This window comes from Podarcis filfolensis (genome assembly GCF_964270895.1).
Source record: "Podarcis filfolensis genome assembly, chromosome: 9".
Classification (NCBI taxonomy): domain Eukaryota; kingdom Metazoa; phylum Chordata; class Lepidosauria; order Squamata; family Lacertidae; genus Podarcis; species Podarcis filfolensis.
In genome coordinates, this window is record NC_139610.1 from 31,110,971 (window position 1) to 31,136,837 (window position 25,867).

Sequence of the window (25,867 nt, forward strand, 5' to 3'; positions counted from 1 at the left end):
CTAAGGATTGTGGGGCCACAAGAAGGATTTGTTTGTGGGAAGATGAGCGAGATTGCCAGCATAATAGTAAGGAAATTATCTGTGTTTGCCATAATTCCATCTACTTTCCCTGTCTGACAACCTGCTCCTCTGTTACGTTGTTGTTTCATTTAGTCATGTCTGACTCTTCGTGACCCCATGGACCAGAGCACGCCAGGCCCTCCTGTCTTCCACTGCCTCCCGCAGTTTGGTCAAACTCATATTTGTAGCTTCGAGAACACTGTCCAACCACCTTGTCCTCTGTTGTCCCCCTCTCCTTATGCCCCCAATCTTTCCCAATATCAGGGTCTTTTCCAGGGAGTCTTCTCTCCTCATGAGGTAGCCAAAGTATTGGAGCCTCAGCTTTAGGATCTGTCCTTCCAGTGAGCACTCAGGGCTGATTTCCTTAAGAATGGATAGGTTTGATCTTCTTGCAGTCCATGGGCCTCTCAAGAGTCTCCTCCAGCACCATAATTCAAAAGTATCAATTCTTCGGCGATCAGCCTTCTTTATGGTCCAGCTCTCACTTCCATACATCACTACTGGGAAAACCATAGCTTTAACTATTTGGACCTTTGTCGGCAAGGTTATGTCTCTGCTTTTTAAGATGCTTTCTAGGTTTGTCATTGCTTTTCTCCCAAGAAGCAGGCACTCCCCTGTTATATGTATTATATGTCCCCTTAAATGAAAGAAAAAGTCTCTTAGGTCCAGCAGTCCTTTCCACTGCTCTTCTTTATACTTCTTTGAATTTTGCAGGGCACTTGTCCAGCCTAGTAATGTATAGGGAAATGTATGCACAAGGGTAAAGTGTCCATGAAATACAATGCTATTTTTTCAAGAAAAGAGGTGCAGGAACTCACCAGCAATGCCTCCAATGTTCTTTTATAATGACAATGGTGCCCACCTGAGAGGTGCTGGAACTGAGTTCCAGTGAGATCCAGCTGAAAAAAAAAACCCGACGAAATGCATGTATTAGTGAAAATATTATACAAATATGCATATTATTTGGGAACATTGCTTTGTAAAAATGAGTATATTTGGCAAAATTGCACACCAATGTGCATACTAAGAGACAGCACTAAGATTCTGGTTAATTTTCATGAGTTGTTTTTTTTAATCACAAACGGATGTGGAAATGTGGAGAACTGATGAGCAACCAAGAGAAATTGAATTTGACAGATTTGCCTTTCCTACTCCAGAACACTCCAATAGATGCTTATTTAGTTCTTTTTTTAAAAAAATGGATTTGTAAACAACCCTAGGGAAATCCTACATGGAGGCAAAAGAAGAGAGGGCATTGTAATGTGTGATTTATTAAAATGAGGCACGCCCTAATGGGGACAAATCTACAAAGGCAATAGGAATTATCTTATTTTTCACTTCTTGAATTTGTATTATTTTAGAATCCAGAACTTTATAGCAGTCACTGAGATATGCACGCATTATTAAAACTCAAAACTCTATAGGATGCTTTACAGATTTAAGCAACATATATCAACTCTGCTCTGTTAATTGTCACTGTAGCCATTTTGCTACATTATTTGCTAATCACCTCTGTCCTTTTAGCATTGCATTTTCTTCTTACCTTATTCCTCTCCATCCTTACTCCTCAATGTGTGTATATAAGCCTGCAAATTTACGATGACACTTCATACATCTGATGAAGTGAACTTTCATCTATTGGAGCTTATAAATTTGTTAGTCTTTCAGGTGCCACAAGACTCTTTGGTTTTTATGAGTAAGAGAGAAATTGCTTCCATTTATGGTGCAGTTGTATCTAACTTTTCTAGCACACAGTATCAGCTCTGTGTTGGATTGAGTCTACCCTTCAATGCTTTAGGAATTCACCCTAGTGTGCGGCTTTACTAAATGTTACGTGAAACTCATGACCCTAACCATCCCCTGCTAAGGAAGAATGGACACATTTTCTATTGCTGTTGACTGGCAATAGAAAAGGTGACCACAAAAGGGCAATTGAAAAACTGACAACAAGCCTAAACAGCAGTCTAGGAGACATTTTCCCTACATGGTTTCTGTATATGGAATTTTTAAAGGCAATGGCCACCTAAGATGTAGACAGACAAACTTCACATTTGAGTCGGTTTATGACTGCAAAACATACATGTAATACATCAGCTGGGGCAAGTTTATGCATGTAGAAGTAGCTTGGTTTTCCTTAAAATACATGAGACTGGAGGCTTGACCTTCATCTGATTCTTATTTCTTTATTTCTATCTATCATTTCATCATCGTTGATCCCAGAGCAGGATGCCTCATGTAATGAATCATGATAATATAATCAAGAGCAAACAACTGTTGAAATGCCATTATTAAAATTTCGCATTGTAGCTGTTGTTACACGAATACATCCCTTTCCCTGTAGAACTGCTATTTATGTATATTGCATGCCTGTATCTATGCCTGAGTATGGAGCGTAACCTGATAAACCCCTCTTAACTGACAGCTGTCTATGCACTTAAAGGATTTACAGTTCAAAAGCATGTCAAAGTGCAAGTAGATAAATAGGTACCGCACAGGCGGGAAGGTAAACGGTGTTTCCGTGTGCTGCTCTGGTTTGCCATGCTTAGTCATGCTGGCCACATGACCCAGAAGCTGTACACCGGCTCCCTCGGCCAAAAAAGCGAGATGAGTGCCGCAACCCCAGAGTCGGCCACGACTGGACCTAACGGTCAGGGGTCCCTTTACCTTTACCTTACAGTTATTATTATTATTTTGTCCAGAAGTGATTAAATGACTCTTATTTGAGCTTTATAGCTCTTGTGGTTCACCCTTTGACATGGAAATCTTTATTTGGCTATTTAAAATCTCCAGTCCACTTCCAGTACCAATTGCCTTCAGTAACATACTGATTTGATCTATCATATTTATTTCACGGAGCTATTATTGTTTTATTAGTTTTCCATGTAGCTATTTTTTTGCATAGATTGGGGATAGGCAACATTATAAGGGAGTCTTTTCAAATAAAGGCCAAAGTATGCTAATATTTCCTTAGTTTATTTGCTTTATCTCTTTTCCCACGTGAGGGATTTCTCTGTGTATTTTGATTTTAGCATGCAGATAGCAATGGGATATGATGTCAGCTCTTTTTGTCCACAGATCATCTGCTGCAAGGCAACTACATTGCAGGTATTCCCTGGATGTCCTGAAAGTAATTGTAATAGTATTCATATAGCTAATTTTCTAAGGGTCTGTTCTCTTAACACACTGAATCTGGTGTTGAATTTGTTTGCCTCTGTTGTGGCAGTGATGAAGCTGAGAGTATTGTGAGAGTCCCAGAAGTGAGCATTATTCCTTATGAAGCAGCTTTGGAGGGAAAACTCGGATCAGACAATTGAAGGAGCTTGCTACTGGCTGCTTTTGAGGGCAACTCTCTGCATTGGGGACTAATAAAAAAACATTATCAGTTCAAACATAAAGTGGTCTTTATGAAATTGGATTTAAGCATTTCTCTCGCCCTCAGTCATGTTATAAGAGCTCAAGCTTCCAGTGTTACAAATAGTGCAAACCATTTTTGCCTAAGTAAAACCCTTTAAAAAAATATTTGGAATATTGGGCCAGTGTTGTAATTGTCTTCAGCATATATTATTCCGTACTTGTAAACATTTAGCCGAATCTTGTAAACTATTTTCAGAAAACGAAAGCTGTTCTGATTGCTCTTGAGGTTCTGGCTTATCATGTGCATGAACCCGAGTCCTGTGTGCTTCTGTTTTATCTCCAGCATGGCTGTGAGGAGATCAGAAGCATCTACTTCCATTTTCAGTTAGCTGAAGATTGTTGTCATGCCCAAACTGGGAATTTCAGTTAGCATTAACGATGGTTTAGCCAAGCATGCTAGGGTAATTAACTGCGGTTTGAATTTGGTTTACTTGGGCATGTCATAATTAAAGTGAACCACAGCTTATGCAGGTTCAGATATATAACTACAAACCTTGGTTAGTTGAAGGTGGAAAGAAATACTTCCAATCTCCTTGTGGTGATACTTGAAGAGGAGAAAGGAGGGTGAGTCCAGGAGCCTGAGATGCATGCATGTAACATTAATTTATGGTTTAGTGCTACATGAAAACACAGCCTAAGTGCTATAAAATAGCCTAAACAAGTCACATTGGACTTTTACAGAGCCCAAAGCCTAAGGAACAGTTAGGGATTGAAGTTGGAGTACTGTTGGCATAGATGTCTAAAAATAGTGGTCCACTCTACTGTGGTCATTCTCCAGATGTCCTTTTCTTTGGAAGTTAGACGGACTTTACTGGAAAGTTTTCCGGTGCCTACTTTGCTGAGTTGACGTTCCAAGTTAAGGTAGCACCCTTAAGGTTCACCTAGCTTTTAGCAAACTATAAACTATTGAAAGTTATGGAAAAGCCATTATATGCTAATCTGTTTTCTTTGTTATGCTGATAACCACAGAAATCACTGTGCAGCTATATTTGGCAAATATCAGGGTTGGTTGTTTTTGTTGTCCATTCCCCTCACTAAACTTACTTTCTTGCCATTGGCATGACATAACTGTCTTTTACTGCATCGGGTATAGTTTATTCCTGTCCTTATTCCATTTGCCGTTTTGCCTCTGCTACTATTTTCTTCTTGTAGGGCATAAAGGGGAAACAAAGGTTAGTTGTCTGTACAATATATGTACTGTACTGTATACACAAATTTCCATAGTATTTGTAACAAGCAAAAATAAATGGCTCTTCTGATAAAGGGAAAAATGCAGCAGGGAAAGCCAATTGAGATCCAGTTGTGATTTAATAAATAGCTCCCACTGTGTCTCATATCTTCATCCGGGGAAAATATTCAGCAGTTTAGATAGACATGAAATTGCAGCTCTTTCTAGCATTCCACTGCTAGAAGAGCTGCTCTATTTAAACGACTGAATAATTCCCTGTGACAAAGGCATCAAAATGGCCCAGGAATTAGTTATTAAATTCTGAGTGCACCTTCCTGGCTCTGTATGGGGCATTTTCCTACATGCTGTTACAAGTCTTTACACCCTTCATATATGTTTGTGTTTATATGCATGTATATTTCATTTATATATTTGGGTCTGCTCTAACTCATCTGTCTGGTATACTGCTTCAGTTAATGCAAATCCACTGGAAAGATCAGGTCAAGTTGACTTCAGCATGTGATGCTTGTGATTTGATAGAAACTTTTAGAACTGTTGAAGTACATGCATTCTCTGGAAGTGACAGTGTTTCTTTACATTAGTGGTACCATGTCAGCAGGACCTCTCTGAAGTACTTAGCAAAAGACAGCCTTGGGGGCATGTCTGTGCTGCAAGAAAATGGGCCTTTTAGTACATTGTTGATCATATCATTAAAAATGCAGTTGCAATGCATTGTTACTCTTTTGTGCTCCTATATAAAAACAACATCTGTTGTACAGATGGATTTTGCATGGACTTGCATTAGTTTCCATGCTCTTCATAGAGACTCATTCCTCTTCTAAAACAAAACAAAACAAAACAAAACAAAATAAAAGGTTCTAAATTCATGCTCTGGTTCCTTGCTTGACTGACAGTGAGAGAGGAAACCTTGGAATCCAGAATTATTTCCTTGGAAATCAGTAACAATCACTGAGGTTACCTGGTACTCATGGCAAGGGCACTCAGATTCTGAATGGAAATGGGGTGTAGTCAGAAATGAACTCCCTCCAGGTCAGAAAACCCATCATAAATTGAGCCCCAAAGCCTCCTGAAGTTTAGACCCAGCTCATACTGGCTTAATGCACCAACCCTTATCCCTGATTCTTCCCTTTTTGAAACTTATCCTGCTTGTGGGCACAGTGCACCTCTATACTACTCAGAATTAAGTCCTAATGAATTCAGTGGAGCTTTATTCCAGATAAATGGCTACAGGAGTGCAGCCTAAGTTATGAAAATTGCTCAGCAGTATTCTTTAAAAAATGAATCTATGTTTTACTGGGTTTATGGAAGAACCATCTCATCAAGGCCGGTCTTACTATTTGGTAGAGTGAGGTGGCCATATTAGGTAGCTGATTTTAAGTGGCATTCAAGAAACTAGTTAGCTATTTATTATTATTGTTGTGTGTATGTACACACACACACACACACACACACCCCAAGGGAGGGGAAGAGGCACGTTTGAGATTTTCTGGTTCAGGTGCCAAAATAGACTGACTAGCCTTAGGTACTACTGCAAATTGTTTGGTATTGAGAGGTGGGCATCATTTGCTGCTCTATCTCAGCCAGAAAAAAGTTATGGGCTTTTACTGCATCTTAGAGAATGAAGAGAACTGCTGATGTTCTCTTCCTTTTCCATTGGGTCTGCCCTGTTCCAAGCATATATCTCACAGCAGTCACAGGGGAAAAAAGAGAAATAAATGTATGCTGTGTGGGTGGGTGAAACAAAGAGTGTCGCAGATCTCTTGCTAATATAAACGAGCTCATCTTCATTTATTTGCATCGAGAATCATTCTCTCCCCAAGGTAATGTCTTTATGTGTCTTTATGTGTTCCAATATCAGAAAGCAGTATACCATTCCATCTTCTTCAAGGTGGGGGAATAAAATAGTCCAGATTCCTGACGATTCTGTCCCTCTGTATGTATCTTCAGCACCTACTTAAAATCTTTCACATAGAGAATTAGTGCAAACTGAGGATGCTTAAAAAGCAGGCCCAGATAAAAAGATAGCTTGATGTGATGTATAATTTGCTTCTGCCATTCCCAGTGTTAACGGCAGGGCATGGGTTGCTCTAGTATCTGTAGCTTCTTTGTTCATTTACAGAGGACCTTGGCCACAGAACTGTGAGGCTTCCCTAATGCTTCCTTCCTTTTGTTGCACAGCTGAATCCTATCAGTTGTGTAAGGCTTTGAATACCCACATAGGCGGCTGCCATTATCATGAAATGAAGAAGGGAAAATTCCATTTAAAAACTGGCCACAATCACTTGACTTTACATTTTTTCCCCTGTAGCTTGTTTCATTGTTAGTTGAAGCTCTGTATTTCCATTGTGGTCTTTTCGCTCATGCTTCAGAGCCAGAAGTGTAGGGTACAGCTGGCTACAGACAACCTTGAAATCCTAAATAGGAGGAAGGGCAGCATAGGGCTATTTCAAATAAATGAATAAAATAGGGGGCAAGGGGTTGTAACAAATGGCTTTCAATATGCTTTACTGACAGCTGTGGAGCTGCAGGTGTGCAGCTGCAGGGGGAATTGCTGTCATTGGCACATCACTATTCTTTCCCATAAAACATCCAAAAGTGATTCACATTTTTTTTAAAAAAATCAACAATAAAAGCTGATGTGAAACAATTTCAGGTTCAGTACAGATACAGGTATAGACTGACACAGATAAACTATGTACACCATTGTTTCTCACTGATTGCATGCAGAGAGGAGGCGGCAGAAGAAACCTGTGGAGTCTATGGCCCTCCATAGGGTGCTGGATTCCAATTCTCATCATCTCATTGTGTGTTCTGGCTGGTGCTGATGAGAGCCAAAGTCCAACAGCCTCTGGTGGTCCACAGGTTCCACTCCTTGCAGCAGAGGAAGGGAGGCGGCTGGCACATTCAATGCACAGTGTTTTGTGGGGAGGTCCTGATGTCTGCTTACACATAAAGGGGCCCCTGGTGCAATGAAAGGCATTATCCTCTTCCTGCTCCCTTCTTATCAGAGACCTTGGAATTATATTTCCATAGCTGAATCAGAAAACAAAAGTTTTTTTTTTAAAAAAAATCATTTCCCCCCAGAAAATTATCCGTAAAACATAAACTTATATCACAAGCCTGTAATTCCCATGTGATCAGCAGGGTTTACTCCCAGATAGTTATTACAAATAATAATATTTGTACCTTGCTCATCTGACTGGGATTGCCCCAGCTGCTCTGGGCGGCTTCCAGCATATATATATATATATATATATATATATATATATATATATATATATACATTAAACAAAGATAACTGCACACAGGATTGTAACCTAAATTATGCAGTTCATAAACAGGAATCATAAAAGAACTCTTTAAGACAGAGGTTTTCAACCAGTGTGCAATGCCACCCTGGGGTGCCTTGAATGATGGCCAGGGGTGCCACAGGCAACACTGGCCTCTGTCCCCCTTTCCTTCCCACCCTCCTCTAATGCCCTCTTGCATCTCTGCCTTCTAAAGGCTTCCACAGCTGTTTGTTGCTGCAGCCCTGCTGCCACCACTGCTGCCTCCCTAGGTAAGGTGCTGGCCTCATGTTCATCTTTGGCCAGTCTCCGTTGGGCCACTAAGGCTGGGGGCATCCTTAGTGGTGTTCGAAAAAGGGTGAGAGGCTGCAAGTTCTGCAGGCAGGGGGTGACATAGTAACAGGGCTCCTGAGCCCCACAGGGGTGCTGCAGAAAGATTGTAGTTGGTCAAGGGAGCCGGGGACTCAAAAAGGTTGAAAACCTCTGCTTTAAGAGGCAGAATATTGAGAAATTTCTAACTTTTACTTACTATCTTTGACCGATCGTCACAAGTTTGGATAACTGAGGTTTCCTCCCTACTCTCCATAGAGTGGTAACACCAGGGCTGTCCTGGGATTTCCATGCTGTTTGTATTTTTTGCTTCTTTTTATGACTCTCTTCTATACCTGGTTTTGAGAGCTTATATTGGGGCCAGAACCATTTGTGACCCACCATGTTTAACTGAGCTTAACATTTCTGTGTGGTGGCTCAATGGCTTGATTAATATTTTGGGTTTTTGTTGTTGTTGCCTGCTTAGAAATGTAAGAAAAGAAAATGGGGGGGGCGGCACACATGTGTGCGTGTGCACACACACATGCATGTATTTGGCTGGCAATAACTGCTGCTGATAACACTTGATGCATCATGGGACAGGCCTGTATCAGTAAGAGGAAATAGTGCCAGATAGATTTCTTTACTGCCCTGGCAACCTTTGAGTTAAAGAGTGTAATACAAATTCAAATTAATAATTATAACAACAATACATTTCATAGTGGAAAATTCATATTCTTCTGTCTTAATTGAGCCAGGGATGCAGTGGTACTGATCAGGCCAAACGTAACTTTCATGGGAGAAGTTCCCACCTCCTCAGCTTTAAATACTAACTGTGAAGGAGACATTCCTTACAGCCATTTAGGTTACCATATCATAGCAGATATCTAGTTGCACAATATCTTGCTCACAATATGCTACATCGTTGCAAAAATGTCAGATCCCATACTTAAGTTAGGACCAAGATCAGTGCTCTCTGTTGCCTCTGGCATGGTATGCTGTTACTCTTACTGACCTTATATCCAGCTAGGCCAAGAGTTTGTGTAGAACTGTGTGTGTGTACACTGCAGTTTATATGTTGCTACTATGAGAAAACAGATACAGGTAGACAACTGTTAGATTACTGTTAGGCACCATAGATAATGACCTCTGCAGCAATCCCAGCAACAGAGAGTTTTATTTGGTTATACAATTTTCATGACATATGAGCTGATGCATGTCCAGATGGGCAAACAGAATGTGTGAAATGAGCAGTCGCGGGATATGGCTGGTAACAATTCCTATGATTGCAGTGGCACTTTCCCCAGCTGCCTCAGCCCATGGAAACAGAATTATCTTGTCCATAACAATGCAAACCTAAGGAAAAATACATTGTGGGAATTCTCCCATGAGCATCTATGGAATACCATTTTGAAAATTTAATGTTTCATTCTAGTTCTCATGAATAAAATGAATTTATTTTTTATTCATAAAGGCACAGGAATCCCATGTTTATGTTTCAAGTAATAAAGAAAAAACAATGTTTCACGTGGACAAATTTACTTTATGTTCAATACAAGCCTGCGGGGTGAGGTTCTATAAGGGTGTGTCCACAAATTAGCTGCCAAGTAGTGGACACTGCAGTGACCAATCAAAGTTGTGCAAAATATTTTTGGAACAATAATAGAATCATAGAGTTGGACGGGACCATGAGGGTCACCTAATCCAACTCCTTGCAATATTTTGCCCATCGTGGGTTTTGAACCCATGACACTATTCCCAAGAGTCCCTCAACCTCCAGGAACAGATTTTCAGAAGGCGCAGTAGCCTACAATGGGAAGGGGAGGTCCCTTTCCATAAATCCCATTCACAGAAGAAAAGTTAGGAGCCAAACCAATGATAATAAAATTATTAGCTGATTTGCCAAGACCACCACCTTTGTTGTAGAATGGGAAGATAGATGCAGTTGTGCCCTTTTTATTTTACAACTTTGTGATTACCGGTATGTTAAGTAAGGGAGATGGACAAAGTGGACCAACACATTTGGTAAGTTTTTGGATGAGAGGGTCTGTTTGCAATGTGCCTGACTAATTTACCTTACATGCAGGCACTGCTAAATGCCCATATCTTACATGTTTATTAGCTGTGGGAGTAGGATAACTCATTTATATTGCAATAAACTTAATGTACTGAAAACACATAAAAGCTAATCACAACACAATTTTCCTCTGTATTTTCATAACCATTAATGTCCCATAAATGAGAGTTCTCAGTTTAATGAAATATATGAAGTGCAATTAAGTTGTTGGATATATTGATTAATTTATTTCCAGTCTTTGTGTGCTTTGGGCATATTGTATGCTTTAAAAACCATAAATAGGCACACTGAGATGTCTTTATAGAAACAACTTCCACTACTTTAGAAACTACTGAGTCTGTATCAGTTTGGGCATAGATTAAGTCTCAAATGGGCTAAAAATATGCATGTTGGCCATAATCCAGAGAGCTCCTTTTGCTTTTGTATACCCATCCAGTCAGCCGAGCTTTGCTTCACTGAGAAAGCCCCAACCCTCAACCCTCAAGAGTTCCTATGTTTCAGAAATAATCTGCTGTGTGTTGCAATGTTTGAACAAACCTAAGTAAAATCCTTGCTGGGCATGTAGAGTTACTTTCATGAGTGTTTAGACTTTGGCAACTGATTAAGGCAGTTTCAAAAGTACATGGTTGGGTGTGTGTGTGGAGAATGAGAAACAGAAGTCTTGATACTAAGTCCATGTCTTCCTCCTTGAATATCAGAGGGTGCATCCCTGTACTTTCCAGGCTGACATGTATGTCATGCAGCCACCAGTGAATCAGTGGCTCCTCCAGACTTGATCTGCACATGGTTTTGTCTGCTCGACTACTTTCCTCCTGCTCCAACTAGATTCCATATAGTTTCCCCTTCTTCCTCTCCCAAGGTTGAGCTAGTACATTTAGAAGTGTAATGTAGGCAAGGGCACTGACAGTGTCATCTGCTGGGAGAAGAGCTTCTACTAAAAATGAATGGGGCTTAATTGTTGAGCTAGAAGGTGGTACTTCCCCAAGCCTTGTTCTTTTGGTGTAGGCTGGGGACCGCACTTCTTCATGTCCACCATTAGATTGACTTGAATTTGTCCGAGGATGGAGACCTATTTTAACTGGAAATGCCAGTGTCTAAATTCCAATGGGTTGGCCTACTGTTTATTTATTTCACAGAATCATAGAATTGAAGAATTGGAAGGGACCCTGAGGACCTTCTGGTCTAACCCCCTGCAATGCAGGGATAAGCAGCTGTCTCATATGAGGATCAAACTTGCAACCTTGGCATTATCAGCACCACACTCTATCAACTGAGCTTTTTGTTTATATTTATTTATTTTCTTAGATTTCTCACCTGCCCTTGACTACAGGGTCACAGGGCAGGTTACAACAATAATATATACAATTATAAAACAAATGAAACAGCTCCATCCATCCATAAAATAATTGCAAAGCATTTAAAAATAATTCCACAAATAAAAACAAAAGAAAATAGTTTTAGTAGAGATGCAGCTGGGATACAGATCTCCACTTAAAAGGTTTGTTTCAGAACACTGAACATTTCTGCCTCTCTTAGGAGAGTGTCATCCCCACAACTAAGTTATTTAGATAAGTGTGTGTGTGTGTGTGTGTGTGTGTGTGTATCTATCTATCTACCATATCTATCTATCATCCATCTATCATCTATCTATCTATCTATCTATCTATCTATCTATCTATCTATCATCTATCTATCATCTATCTATCTATCATCTATCTATCTATCTATCTATCTATCTATCTATCTATCATCTATCTATCTATCTATCTATCTATCTATCATCTATCTATCTATCTATCATCTATCATCTATCTATCTGTCTGTCTGTCTGTCTGTCTGTCTGTCTGTCTATCTATCTATCTATCTATCATCTATCTGTCTATCTATCTATCTATCATCTATCTGTCTATCTATCTATCTATATCTATCTATCTATCTATCATCTATCTATCTATCTATCTATCTATCTATCTATCTATCTATCAAAAAACACAGTTCAAATTTCAAATGCTTACTAAGAATTCTAGTCAACTGAGATAGCCTTTCATTACAAATGCTGCAGAGATAATATATCTGAGCTGTCCCAATGGAGAAGATGAGAAGTCAGGTGGAGGTTGCCTTGTGCAAAGTCAAGGAAGAGTTCCTTCCTCTTATGCCCTTTCAGTACATTGGCAGAACTAATCTAGCATTTCTACCAGTTGTTCATGCAGACCTGACTTGGCTGCCATCTTGCCCCTCGCAAGTAAGTGTCAATGACTCCACTCATGGGAGGCTCTTGCTGTGACTCTGCCCCGCAGGATGAGATACTTTTGTTTGGCAGATACTGGTTCCAAAACACTGAGCTAAGAGTTTAAAGGTAAAAGGTATAGTAAGTTTCTAGCGTTACTCATATTTTCATTTCCCCCTCAATATTTCTATGAGAGATTGTCGAATAATTTGCCAAAGAATAATTAAGCAAGCGGTTTAAGCAGTGAGAATTTACAGGTTCATTTCTTACCAAGTGAAATAATGCACTGAGCACTAGAGAAGAGACTTCTGGGATCACAGTATCAATCTATTTTTTCCTCTAATATCCACAGCACTTGGAAAAAGATGCACCTTGAATCAGTGCCAAGGCAACAGGGCCAAATCTTGCCACATTGTACTGGCAGTTCATCGTCAAGTCAGTGCAGAGCAACAAGTCATGCAGCACAGTTGCCTTGGCAATGGGCTCACACATCCCCGCTCTCCCCCCTGTGACCATTATTACATCATTCACATGCCCTCTTAGACATATTGAATTTTGGTGGATGCAAAACTGTTCAAGAAACTCACACATACACATACAAATGTCAGCTTAGCACTTTTGCTGTGTGCATTTTTAGGAACAAACACCTATACCTAAAATAGCCTTGTAAGTATGCCCCCAAATTTACTAGATTGCATTTTTAAAAATAAACTTGCTATGGGCTGGCAAGGTATAGAGAGATGCATTTCTATGCTGAATGCAGAGGAAGGGGCATCCCTCCCCTTTCAGTGATTGCTTTCAATGCTGGACACAGAGGAGGGAAAGAGCACCCTATTCTTCCTGCTCCATCCCTCTCATGCATGGAATTTCCAATCTCCTATTGCTACCAGGCTAATGTTTAAAGTAAGTGATCTCTCTTATTGCCATGAGTACATTTGTTTGTGCATGCCCAGCACTTTCATCTTGTATAGGATGAGTTTTGCTGTACATGAGAAGTGTGAAAGGAGGCTGGGTTTTTCATTCCTGAGCTTTCAAATGGAAGCCCAGAGGCAGAATTATTTTGATCATGCCCAACCCACCTCATCCTTTTTATAAAGGCAGTGGGAGGAATGTACTGATTGTTTTAAAAAGGATTCTAGTAACATAAGGACATGCACTATTTCAACTGAAGATATATCCTGCATTTTAAAAATGCATTTACGATGAAGTTCCGTATTTTCAACCGACATCAAAGAAAACCATTCTTTTCCTTTGAAGCTGTAATTTAACATGAGTCATATCATTAGGTGCCCCCTCCCAACTTCCTGAGCAGTGGAACATGCTAGGGGCAATGTTACCAAGTTGGGTTTCTTTTGGATTGCAAATGTGCAAGCAGAGCATCCTGCAAGCAAATAGGCATTCTTTCAGCAGGCAACAAATCCCTAGAGAGAGTCTTAATCTTTGCTCCTCAGGGTGCTTCCTTTACAGCTAGTTTACAACTCTGAAATATTCTCTGCCTCATTCTATTCAGATTCAAAACTGCTCTCTCTTTCTCTTTCACACCTTACTGACCACCTCCCCCTCACTGAAAACTGAAATGATACCCAGATATAAGTGGATAACTACATATAATCTACTGTATGAACATAGTTCACTCATTGGCACTGTTCACCCAGGAAAGCAGAAATGATTAGAATTTGTCCTTTCAACTGCCCAGGTAGCCATATTCTGTATGGAAATTGATTTTATTGAGAGAATTAAACATGTAGAAAGAGAATGACCTTAAAGAATGGCTCTTTTTTGATGCAAAATCCTTGCAGAACCAAGCACATTTACTTTAAAACAAAAAGCAAAGTAGAACTATTTCCATTTTACATATGTCACATGTTCTCAAGTCTTTTCATTTTATGATTTTGGTATGGAAATGCATTTCCAATATATAACATTCTGAGATATGCTCACTGAAATGCATAAACTCAAGTATTATTATTTGAGCCTTGTGATTAAATATGAATGGGTCTTGCCTTGAACAGGGTAAATTAATGACACATTAACACTCCCCATGGAGGAATATGATATTATTATTATGCCATAAAATGCATTGTTAAAATATTAGACTTTGTTGGTTTTAAACCTTTTTGTAAGTTGCTTAGATACCGGTACTTTCCCATAGTATGTGACTAATAAGTCAAAATACTAATAGAACATCTTTTTTTAGAAGGAAATTATTTTGATATTAAATTTATGTTGCAACCTAAATTTCACCAGGTGTAATTGAGACATAACCCTTCAACAGGTAACACATACGTACCCCAGATTGAATGACCCCCAAAAGTGTTGGAACACTTATTTTCTTCCTTGAGTTAAAAACATATTTCTACATTCCCTGTGCTTTGAAGCAAAGAAGAAAAAGGAAAGATCCACACAGATTAAATAGACAGTCCAGTTGGCAGTTATTCTCCAGAGAAGAGAAAAATTACTGTCAGATCATGTGAAGAAAAAGCTAAAGTTAGTCAGATTAGGCACCAGAGATTTTGTGTGACAGTGTACAAGGAGAATAGTAATGAACTTTCCTTCACCTTGCTGAGTTGTACATAGGAGTCTAGTGCACTTAATAAAAACTAGTGTTGTACATATAGATGGGAAGCTCTTGCTGCAGTCTTAGAGGCATGACACAAAAGATAGCAAAATCTTTGTTTCAAGAACAGTATAGCAGTGCCAGGGGAAACTATGGTCTAGAGATCTGTGATTTCTGGCATGAAATAGTAGTGCTGTAGTTTCCCAGTTTGTAGTTTGTTATGGAGAGAGATCAGAGTTGGGGAACCTGTGGCATTCCAGATGTTCTGGACCACAGTTGGACTAAAGTTGAAGAGAATTGGAATCAACTAACTTCTGGGGAAGATGTAGCCCTCTGACTGTTGCTGGACTACAACTCTTCTCGCCCCTAATTCTTACTCATTCTTGCTGGGGCTGATTTAAGTTGGAGTTCAACATCTGGAAGGAAACAGATTTACAACCCTTGCTCTGTACCTATGTGGAGAGACCATAGTTCAGTGGTATAATACAAGGTTTGCATACATAAGGTCCCAGATTCATATCACAGAGTAGACAATGTTTGGTTTCTTTGGACCAAAATGGACCAGTAGACTAATTCCATATAAGAAATGGGAGAAAAGGGGACATCTGGAATATGTTCTTCCTTTGTTAAGGCAGGTTATTATCTGCACTGGCAGTGCTGTTTGGTAGTACAGGAGAACCATGTTCTCATCTCTGGATATAGTTTTATCCCAACCTCTGCTAGGTTAATCAAAGCATGGAAGCCTTTGCCCTTGCATGCTAGAATGGTATGGAGGTTTACAAATACACTGCTGGTTCAGCTAAAAATAGTGACAATGTGACAATAACAATGTGACTCATTCTTGGCATCTTCACTCTCCCCACTGGAGCAATCATCTGTATTAAAATCATCAATAATAATTACAGCCTCTGGGGAGATATGGGCATTAAAACCACATGGATCTTGGGATTAAGGCGCTTAAAGTTGAGTGCAAAAGGACTTTTGAACTGTTGCAGTTGATTTGAACAACCACATAAATTCTAGTCCAGGCAGACTTGAGCCATCATTATGCAAGGGAAGTCGCTGGTCCAAGGAGAAGTGAAGCATGAGGAATGAGGGGGCTGCAGGAGCCAATAAAAAGCAAAGGATGTGAAAATGAAAATGGTCTTGTGCTTATACCACATTCCTTGCGTGTATACATATAATGTTGAATATGTGCCACGACTGGATTTCTTCAAGTCACTAGTGTAGATAAGACTTCACTATCTTTCTCTTGATATTATTCCCTCCCTAAGCACTTCATAACTTCCTCTTTGAAGAATCTGAAACCATAAATCTATGTTAATCCATAATGCTTGTGTGTGAGTGTTTGCTGTTATTCAGACATGTAAAATAATTTATAATGTCAGGGACCTTCAGCCACAGGTAGGATGTTTTGGATAGTTCACAGAAAAGTAATGTATTTGTTGTTTTTGCTTGATGTAAACAAAGAATCACGTAGCACCTTAAACACCATGAAATGTATTGTGGCGTAAGCTGTCATGGACTAATGTCCACATTATCAGGTGTGCGAAGTGTGGTCCTCAGCTGACAGTGATAAGTGAAAGGCATCCCGTGTGCATGAGTCTTCTCTCTGACCAAGACTCAAAATCAGGAGGTTTACCCTGCATATTGGATCTGCAGGCTTCCATTTTAACTCCTTTTCTCTACTTTTCTAATTTGTGGCTAGCCACACTTCCCACACTGTTAGAAGAAATAAATGGGTTGCCTCCTTTAGGTTCAAGGGCCTATTTCCTGTCCGACAGCAAGGTCTGGGTCTTTCAGATCACCTAGCTGCATCACTATTTTTTCCCAGGGTGCTTTGGTACTAGAAAGAAAAGAGAACACTGGTGTCTCTTAGAAATTGTATTTTAGAATCTACCCTGAGGGTATTTGCATACTCAGACTCCCAGCAGAGTGTATAGGCAACACATGACTGCAAATACTGCCCTGAAAAAAGAAAAAGAAAACGTGGGTTGGCTTTGAGGCAGAGGAAAATTAAAATATGTTAAGAATAGTCTTCTCTTCTGTTTTGTCCAGGGTGCTTTGAATGCTGCATCAAGTGCTTGGGGGGCATTCCCTACGCCTCCTTGATTGCCACCATCCTGCTGTATGCTGGGGTTGCCCTCTTCTGTGGCTGTGGTCATGAAGCACTCTCGGGAACTGTCAACATTCTTCAGACCTACTTTGAGATGGCAAGAGCTCCTGGGGACACTATTGATGTCTTTACCATGTAAGTCTCAGCTTAACCTTTGCATTTATACCACTGCAATACAAGATGTAATTACTAACCCTCCCTATGTCAGGCATTATGCAGCCAAGTGAACAGAAAACATTTGCTTGAATTTCTTCTAAATCTATTTCATAGCATACGGATATAAAATATTTCTCACTACATAAATATTTCTATTGATAGTTTTTCATCCTGCAAAATGAGTGTACATTTCAATATCATAAAAAAATGAAATCTAGGGTTGGATGAAATCTAGCTGTGGGCTGCATTCAGTCTGTGTGGACTATCCATGCTGGTTTCTAAGGAAATGTGAAGGTAGGTGGGTGCTTTAGTGGGTGCAGAAATGGACACTTGGTGGAATTAAGTGACAGGCTGTTACAAGTGTTCTGACCATGCATGCATTTCCCCTCCATCCTCCTAATTAATGTTGTGGGGGTTCACCTGACCAGAGCTGTTTGGGAGAGGGACACAGGAGAAGGAGAGGCGGGAAAGCCCCATTGCACAATTGCAAATCCTTGCACAAGGCTTCCACTGGCAGGACTTGTTAAGTGTTAGCAGGTCGAGCGGTGGCAAGGAGAACATGGCCACCTAGTAGGAAGAGAGGGTTGTTTTCAACACTGCTTGTGTGCAAGTGGAATGAACTTCCACTCACACAACAGAACTTGGATCTTCTCCTCATTCCCATGCAATTCCCCCCAATCCCCCATGCAGGGAGTGTTGGAACCTCCAGAGCAGATTATGGGGACATACAGGATATACAGGCAGGGACGCGGGTGGCGCTGTGGGTAAAACCTCAGCGCCTAGGACTTGCCGATCGTCAGGTCGGCGGTTCGAATTCCCATGGCGGGGTGCGCTCCCGTTGCTCAGTCCCAGCGCCTGCCAACCTAGCAGTTCGAAAGCAGCCCTGGGTGCAAGTAGATAAATAGGGACTGCTTACTAGCGGGAAGGTAAACGGCGTTTCCGTGTGCTGCGCTGACTCGCCAGATGCAGCTTCGTCACGCTGGCCACGTGACCCGGAAGTGTCTGCGGACAGCGCTGGCCCCCGGCCTCTTAAGTGAGATGGGCGCACAACCCTAGAGTCGGACACGACTGGCCCATATGGGCAGGGGTACCTTTACCTTTTTTTACAGGGGGACTGAAGGGAGGAAATGAGAAAGTCCCAAAGGATATACTTCACTTTCCATGAATAGGAAATACTGTGTGTGTGTGTGTGTGTGTGTGTGTGTGTGTGTCGTGCTGGTAATGGAGAATTCACATATTTTCGCTTGATTGCTTTATGATTGGTGCTCATTAATATTGCTTATATTGCTCTTCTTAAATTTGGTTATATTTTTAGAATTGCATTTAGAATAATGTTTCCAAAGCTGGCTCCACAGCTCAGTCTCTGGTTTATTACTGAATGAAAGCTAACCCGTTTTTCTAGACTTTAACTTAATGAGTCTCTGGGTAGCTGTTATTGCAGAAACATAGTAAATCAATGCATTAAGCTTTTCACAAATTATCCAGGTCTGCTATGTCAGAGCTGTACATGAAACATCAGTCAAGAAACATAGTTATATACAAAGAATTCAGAGACAATGATAAAGTATTTATCAATTAATTTGTTCGTTTTTAAAATACAATTGATGTCTGAAGATTTCTTCCATTCCTTGGGAATTCTGTATTTCCCCTGCAATACATACACTTTTGTCTCATTGTAAATAGCAAGAGAGAGATATACACATATAGTGACAATGTGTTGTAGTGGTTAGAGTGTTAGATTAGGACAGGGGAGACCAAGGTTTAAATTCATTGTCATCTATGATATTTGGCGATCTGACTTCTCTATTCCTCTCCACTATCATGCAAAAGAAACAAGCCAGACATTTTGGCTTAGATTTATGTCTGATCATGGCTTATTTAAGTGAAACAAAAAGCAATCCCTTTTTTTTATTAAAAAAAAGATATTTATTAAAGTTTTACAAAAAGAAAGAGGTTACAAAGTAAAAAAGAAGAAAAAAGAAAAATAAAAAAGTACAAAAATACAAAGAAAAAATACAAAATACAAAAAAAAGAAAACAGTTAAAAACAAATCAATCTTTTCATATCTTATATTTCATTTACTTGTTTCCCTGACCTCCTCACGCCTCCCTTTTTTGTATTCCAGTTCAATTAGTTAATTCCCTCTTTGTTTTTATCTTAATCCTTTACCTTAATGTATTGTAACTTTACCTTCTCGCCTAGTAACAATCCATTTTTACATACTCTTTTATAACATTACTGCCAAAACCACTTAACTTCATTCCGACATCAATCTAACTTTCCTTAATTTTGCAGTACTTGTCTAAGTAGTCTTTAAATTTCTTCCAATCTTCTTCCACCAACTCTTTACCCTGGTCTCGGATTCTGCCAGTCATTTCCGCCAGTTCCATATAGTCCATGACCTTCATCTGCCATTCTTCCAGGGTGGGTAAATCTTGTGTCTTCCAATACTTTGCAATAAGTATTCTTGCTGCTGTTGTAGCATACATAAAAAAAGTTCTGTCCTTCTTTAACACCAATTGGCCGACCATGCCCAGGAGAAAGGCCTCTGGTTTCTTCAGGAAGGTATATTTCAATACCCTTTTCATTTCATTATATATCATCTCCCAGAAAGCCTTAATCCTTGGGCACGTCCACCAAAGGTGAAAGAATGTACCTTCATTTTCTTTACATTTCCAACATTTGTTATCGGGCAAATGGTAAATTTTTGCAAGCTTAACTGGTGTCATGTACCACCTGTATATCATTTTCATAATATTCTCTCTTAAGGCTTTACATGCCGTAAATTTCATACCTGTGGTCCATAACTGTTCCCAGTCAGCCAACATAATGTTATGCCCAACATCTTGTGCCCATTTTATCATAGCAGATTTCACCGTTTCATCCTGAGTATTCCATTTCAACAGCAAGTTATACATTCTTGATAGTGTCTTAGTTTTGGGATCTAACAGTTCTGTTTCCAATTTTGATTTTTCCACCTGGAAGCCAATTTTCTTGTCTAAATTATAGGCCTCCCTTATTTGATAATAATGAAGCCAATCTCGCACTTTGTCTTTTAATTTCTCAAAACTCTGCAATTTCAATTTATCTCCTTCTTGTTCCAAAATCTCCCAATATTTCGGCCATTTGGCCTCCATATTGAGCTTTTTCTGAGCCTTCGCTTCCATCGGTGATAACCACCTTGGGGTTTTATTTTCAAGTAAGTCTTTATATCTTATCCAGACATTGAACAATGCTTTCCTGACAATATGGTTTTTAAATGCTTTATGTGCTTTGACCTTATCATACCACAAATATGCATGCCACCCAAAAACGTTATTGAAACCTTCTAAATCCAAAATGTCTGTGTTCTCAAGAAGCAGCCATTCTTTCACAAAAAGCAATCCCTTTTGAACATAATACTAAGCAATGAGTAAATACTAGGAGTAATACTAGTAACAAGAAGCAAAGCCAGAAAGTGGTGTTAGGGGATGAGTGTTCAGCCCTCTGGGCTCTCACTTGTGTAGTGCCTCAGGGCTTGGTCCTCTGCCCCATGCCTTTTTAACATCTACATCAGGCATAGGCAAACTCCGGCCCTCCAGATGTTTGGGACTACAATTCCCATGATCCCTAACTAACAGGGCCAGTAGTCAGGGATGGTGGGAATTGTAGTCCCAAACATCTGGAGGGCTGGAGTTTGCCTATGCCTGATCTACATGAAGCTGCTGTGAGAGATCATCAGGGGGTTGGGACTGGGTGTCTACCAGTATGCAGATGATACCCAGTTCTACTTCTCCTTCAAATCAGAACCAGTGAAGATGGTGAAGATCCTGTGTGGGTATCGGGAGGCGGTTGGAGGATGGATGGCAGTTAACAGATTGAGGTTGAATCCCGACAAGATAGAAGTACTGTTTTGGGGGGACAGGAGGTGGGGTGTGTGTGGAGGACTCCCTGGTTCTGAATGGGCTAACTGTGCCCTGGAAGACCAGGTGTGCCTTGGAGTCATTTTGGACTCACAGCTGTCTATGGAGGCGCAGGCCAATTCTGTGTCTAGGGCAGCTGTCTACCAGCTCCATCTGGTATGCAGGCTGAGACCCTACCTGCCCGCAGACTGTCTCACCAGAGTGGTGCATGCCCTGATTATTTCCCAATTGGACTACTGCAATGTGCTCTACGTTGGGCTACTTTTGAAGGTGACCGGAAAACTACAACTAATCCAGAATGTGGCAGCTAGATTGGTGACTGGGAGTGACCGCTGGGACCATATAACACCAGTCCTAAAGAATCTTCACTGGCTCCCAGTACATTTCAAGCCCTAAGTGGCCGTGGCCCAGTATACCTGCAAGAGCCTCTCTACCCCCATCACTCAGCCTGGACACTGAGGTCCTCCTCCAAGGGCCTTCTGCTGGTTCCCTCACTGCAAGAAGTGAAGTTACAGGGAACCAGGCAGAGGGCCTTCTCGGTAGTGGCTTCCTCCCTGTGGAGTGCCCTCTCTTCAGATGTCAAGGAAATAAGGAATTACACAACTTGTAGAAGACATCAGAAGGCAGCCCTGTATCGGGAGGTTTTAAACATTTGATGCTTTATGTTTTTAGATATACTGAAAGCTGCCCAGAGTAGCTGGGGAAACCCAGCAAGATGGGCGGGGTATAAATAATAGAATTATTATTCTTATTATAAGCAGGTGAAAGTGATAGTAAACCATTCATTATACTTTACCAAGATGTGTGAATCAATCCAATAAAACAGCAAATCAGGGTCACATAAAATGTCTTTATCATCCTTGTCTAACACACACACCTCCTGCCAGGATTACAAAACTGATTTTGGAACTAATTGTGGTAAATTATATTTAATCATGCTTATGGCTTCTCTAGCATTTATTGGCACATTTATCTCAATATAACCTGAAGTTCAATCTTTACATGAAAGATTTATCATGGTTTGGGTAGAAGATTCAAATGGCCAGGGATGTGTAAGCCATCCACTTCTCAGCTCACAAACCATATTGGTTTCTCTAAGCATTTCTGGCAAGAGATAATGGCTTTGAGTATGTTCAGTAACATCTATTCAAGTTCTGGAGCTTCCCAGTCAGAAAGTCTGCCTGGCTAATAGTTTAGTGCCACTCCCAGTAACTGGCCAGATTGGCAATTCACTGTGTAACAGGGACTTCCTTAGTTGTTCAGCAATCTGGATGGCCTCTGTGAGAACAGGATGCTGGACTAGATGGGCCCTTGGTCTGATCCAGTCGGGCTCATCCAATGGTATTATGTAACTTTGTGATAGTGTCTCTGTAAGAAGTTCTATCAGAGTGACTTCATGCTATAAGCAAGTGTGTACAGGAGGATTCACCCAGCACCCATCATTTATATAAATTTAATAAATAATAACAATAAGATAATATTTGAGAAACATTGCCATGTGAGGTAAAGCGACTTTGTGGGTGTCTCGGGATCATTATGATACGTTGCACTTTCACTAACTGAATGTTCCTACATGCCTCCCAAAATTTCCTCTACTATTTATTTGTGAGAAGGGCTATAGTTTTAGCATTCTCCATGACACCTAGTTTTGTGTGTGCAAGGATTTTTAAAATTTATTTATGGAGGAATGTTCAGTCACGCAGACCCCCGCCTGCTATCCGAAGTGGTGGAACCCATTGACAAATTTATCATTTCAGTGAGAACTTTGTTTAGTACCTCTCTTGTTCAATATTTGCCATCTCTTTCTTGCACATTGCAGTGTGGGAGCCTATGACACTTCAGGAGTGTTATTGTTTCCTCTTAACAATTAGAATTTTGTAATGGGTGGCTGGGTAAGGTTGTATGCATTTTCTTACACAAACCATCTGTTTCTCTGTTTAGAATACGGTATGTTCTCAATCTCCATAATGCAGCTTTCTTAGGAAACTTTCTAATTTCATGCTGTCTGATTTTTAATTTTTCAACACCCATAAAGTACAACAATGTAAGTCTACACCATACAATAGATTCAGGATTCCTTCACCCTTTCATCTGACATAGCAAAACTGGAAGTGGCTGAGCACTGATGTGACCATACACTTCCTCTAAGATTCCTCAGCTGCCTTAAATGTTTAAACTTGAGAAAAGAGAAAGCAGCCCCACATCCCTTTTATTCCTTCCTCTTCTGCAGCCTGATGAAATGGCTGCAGCCAGATGGCAGTGACATTTCCGAACCATGTGATTTTGAAGTTATTGCCTACAGTTACCCGACCTCTTGATTCATATTTAGGACCATATATATATGAACAAAATTGAGAACAGACTTTTATTGCATCAGTTCAGGATTAATGACAGCTGCATGAAATTCAGCTTTAATTATAGAAGCTTTCAGGCTTCTTTGGAGTACTGTATACTGTAACACTGTATACGAAGCGAAGGATTAGCAGCATGTCCCTGATTGCCATAATGTGAGAGATGTGGGGTGGTATGCATGTACCCTGATTTCCATGCACATATTCACTATGTGTCCCCAGACTGCTAGAATACCCTTCCAAAAGAAACAGATATTAATGACACCAAACATTAAAATAATAGATTGACAAGGTGTGGGAGTTTGCAGCTATGGCTAAACTTTCATGCATTCTTAAATGGCAAGAAAGCAGGCAGACAACATACATTCTTGATAATCTGGCAAAACTTCGTTGACTGTAGTAGAAGTTATGGGATACTGCCATTTTATGAATAATGAACTGACATTCCTTTAATTAGTTAAGATAATATGATAAAAAAAGCTTTTTGAGGAACCTTTGTCTGCAACCTTCATCTGGGCTATTGATAAATACCTCCTAATATCAATGTAAGCATCGTATTTAGAATAATAATAATAATTTATTTATACCCCACCCATCTATACACGTTGCATTGACTTGCAGTTTCCAAAGTATTTTTTTAAAAAATTGAGGGTGAAGACTACCAATGAGAGTGGAAAGAGAGAAAAATAGGAATTCTGTAACAATTATACTGTATAATCGCTAACAGCAAATAATTGATTTGGAAATGGCCTTGGCTGCACAATCCTAACACTTTCACAAGAACTGATAATCTGCCTACCCACTCCTCCATGTCACTCTGACTGTGACAACCCTGTGCTCAGCTGTGTGAATGTGTCACGTGCATTGTGCTTCTGCTAGGCGTAGATATTTTAGCAATGGAAGGTGTTTCCCATCTTGTGAATGTCATTGTGGGCATTGGGAGTCCTTTGCTTTTGCAGAGCAGAATTCCATCCATCAGTGTGAAATGTTCAGTTTGTTTTCAATGAAAGGAATCTGTAGTTCTTGCCTTAACATATCGCTGGTCCTAAGATTGATGTCAAAATATAGAAACAATGCAGGCATTATTATTGTACAGGTATACTGCATGTGGAGAAAAAGGAATCTTTCTTTTTAAAAAAGAATAATCGTTAAAACATTAACTAACACAGATACCTTTTAATTACAGGATTGACATCTTCAAATATGTGATCTACGGGGTAGCAGCTGCCTTCTTTGTCTATGGCATTTTGCTGATGGTGGAAGGATTTTTTACAACTGGTGCCATCAAGGATCTCTATGGGGATTTCAAAATCACCACCTGCGGCAGATGTGTCAGTGCTTGGGTATGTTAATATGACAGCCTTGATTACTCATGCTAATTTCAGTTGCATCAGAGTATTTTAATTAATCTATACTAAGTTAGCAAACTCAGTGGACTAGAAAGTGTGTCTCTAGGTATGTATGTGGAGCAGAACACATCATCTTCTTATATTTAAGGATTCCACCCAAAACTCAAGCTTAATATTCTGAAATATGATAAAGGTTTTCCACCAGGAGAGTGATTTAAAGCCCTCTGTGACAGAGAACAAATTCTCATAGATGTTTTAAAAATCAGAGCTGTAAATGTACTTCAGGAGTGACAGTGTCTTACAGAGGCAATTACTTGCATGTCGTATTATTGTATCAAGACACAATAGGCCCTTTCGGTTGATCAAGGGTGTGCAGAGTTGTGCTTCTAAAACTAATTATGGTACATCTGCCTTCGATATGCCCCTTTCTGTGAAATTGCCTTTGGACATTATAAGAAGCCTTCCAGTTTTTGTTCTTCAACGGTGATGTCAGAAGGGGAGCTCCCAAAGGAATGATTCACAGTCTGTCTTGCAGTTGCATTTGACCAAGCATGCACATCTTGAAATGTTCAAAGCCCACCTCCATGGAAAACTGAATCATGCAGAGAGAAAATAAGCCCAGTGCACACATGAGATTCCCATCACCCCCATTCACTTGTGCTATTATAAAAATAAAATAGTTCTAGTTAATAGGAATTCAAAGCATCAGAATCTTAAACTTCAGAGGGGGCAATGTGGTTAAATAAAAGAAGCTAGAATGAAAGAGTAGTTATATTCAGAGAAGTGTTTCTTGTGCTATCTGAGAAAATAAGTATCTCGATTAATCTGTCTAATGCACACATCTTTCTGTATGTGAAAAGAAATGTGGTTATT

The 25,867-nt window shown here is 40.0% G+C and overlaps 1 protein-coding gene across 3 annotated transcripts in view; it reads left to right on the forward strand.

Moving 5' to 3' along the window:
• Positions 1-25,867, forward strand: part of GPM6A (glycoprotein M6A) — a 171,694-nt gene that overhangs the window by 120,927 nt on the left and 24,900 nt on the right. For all 3 annotated transcript variants that reach the window (XM_083631348.1, XM_083631346.1, XM_083631347.1), the window contains 2 exons: positions 17,179-17,371; positions 24,832-24,988. In XM_083631348.1, the coding sequence (XP_083487474.1) occupies positions 17,179-17,371; positions 24,832-24,988 (350 nt within the window). The remainder of the gene's footprint in view (positions 1-17,178; positions 17,372-24,831; positions 24,989-25,867) is intronic.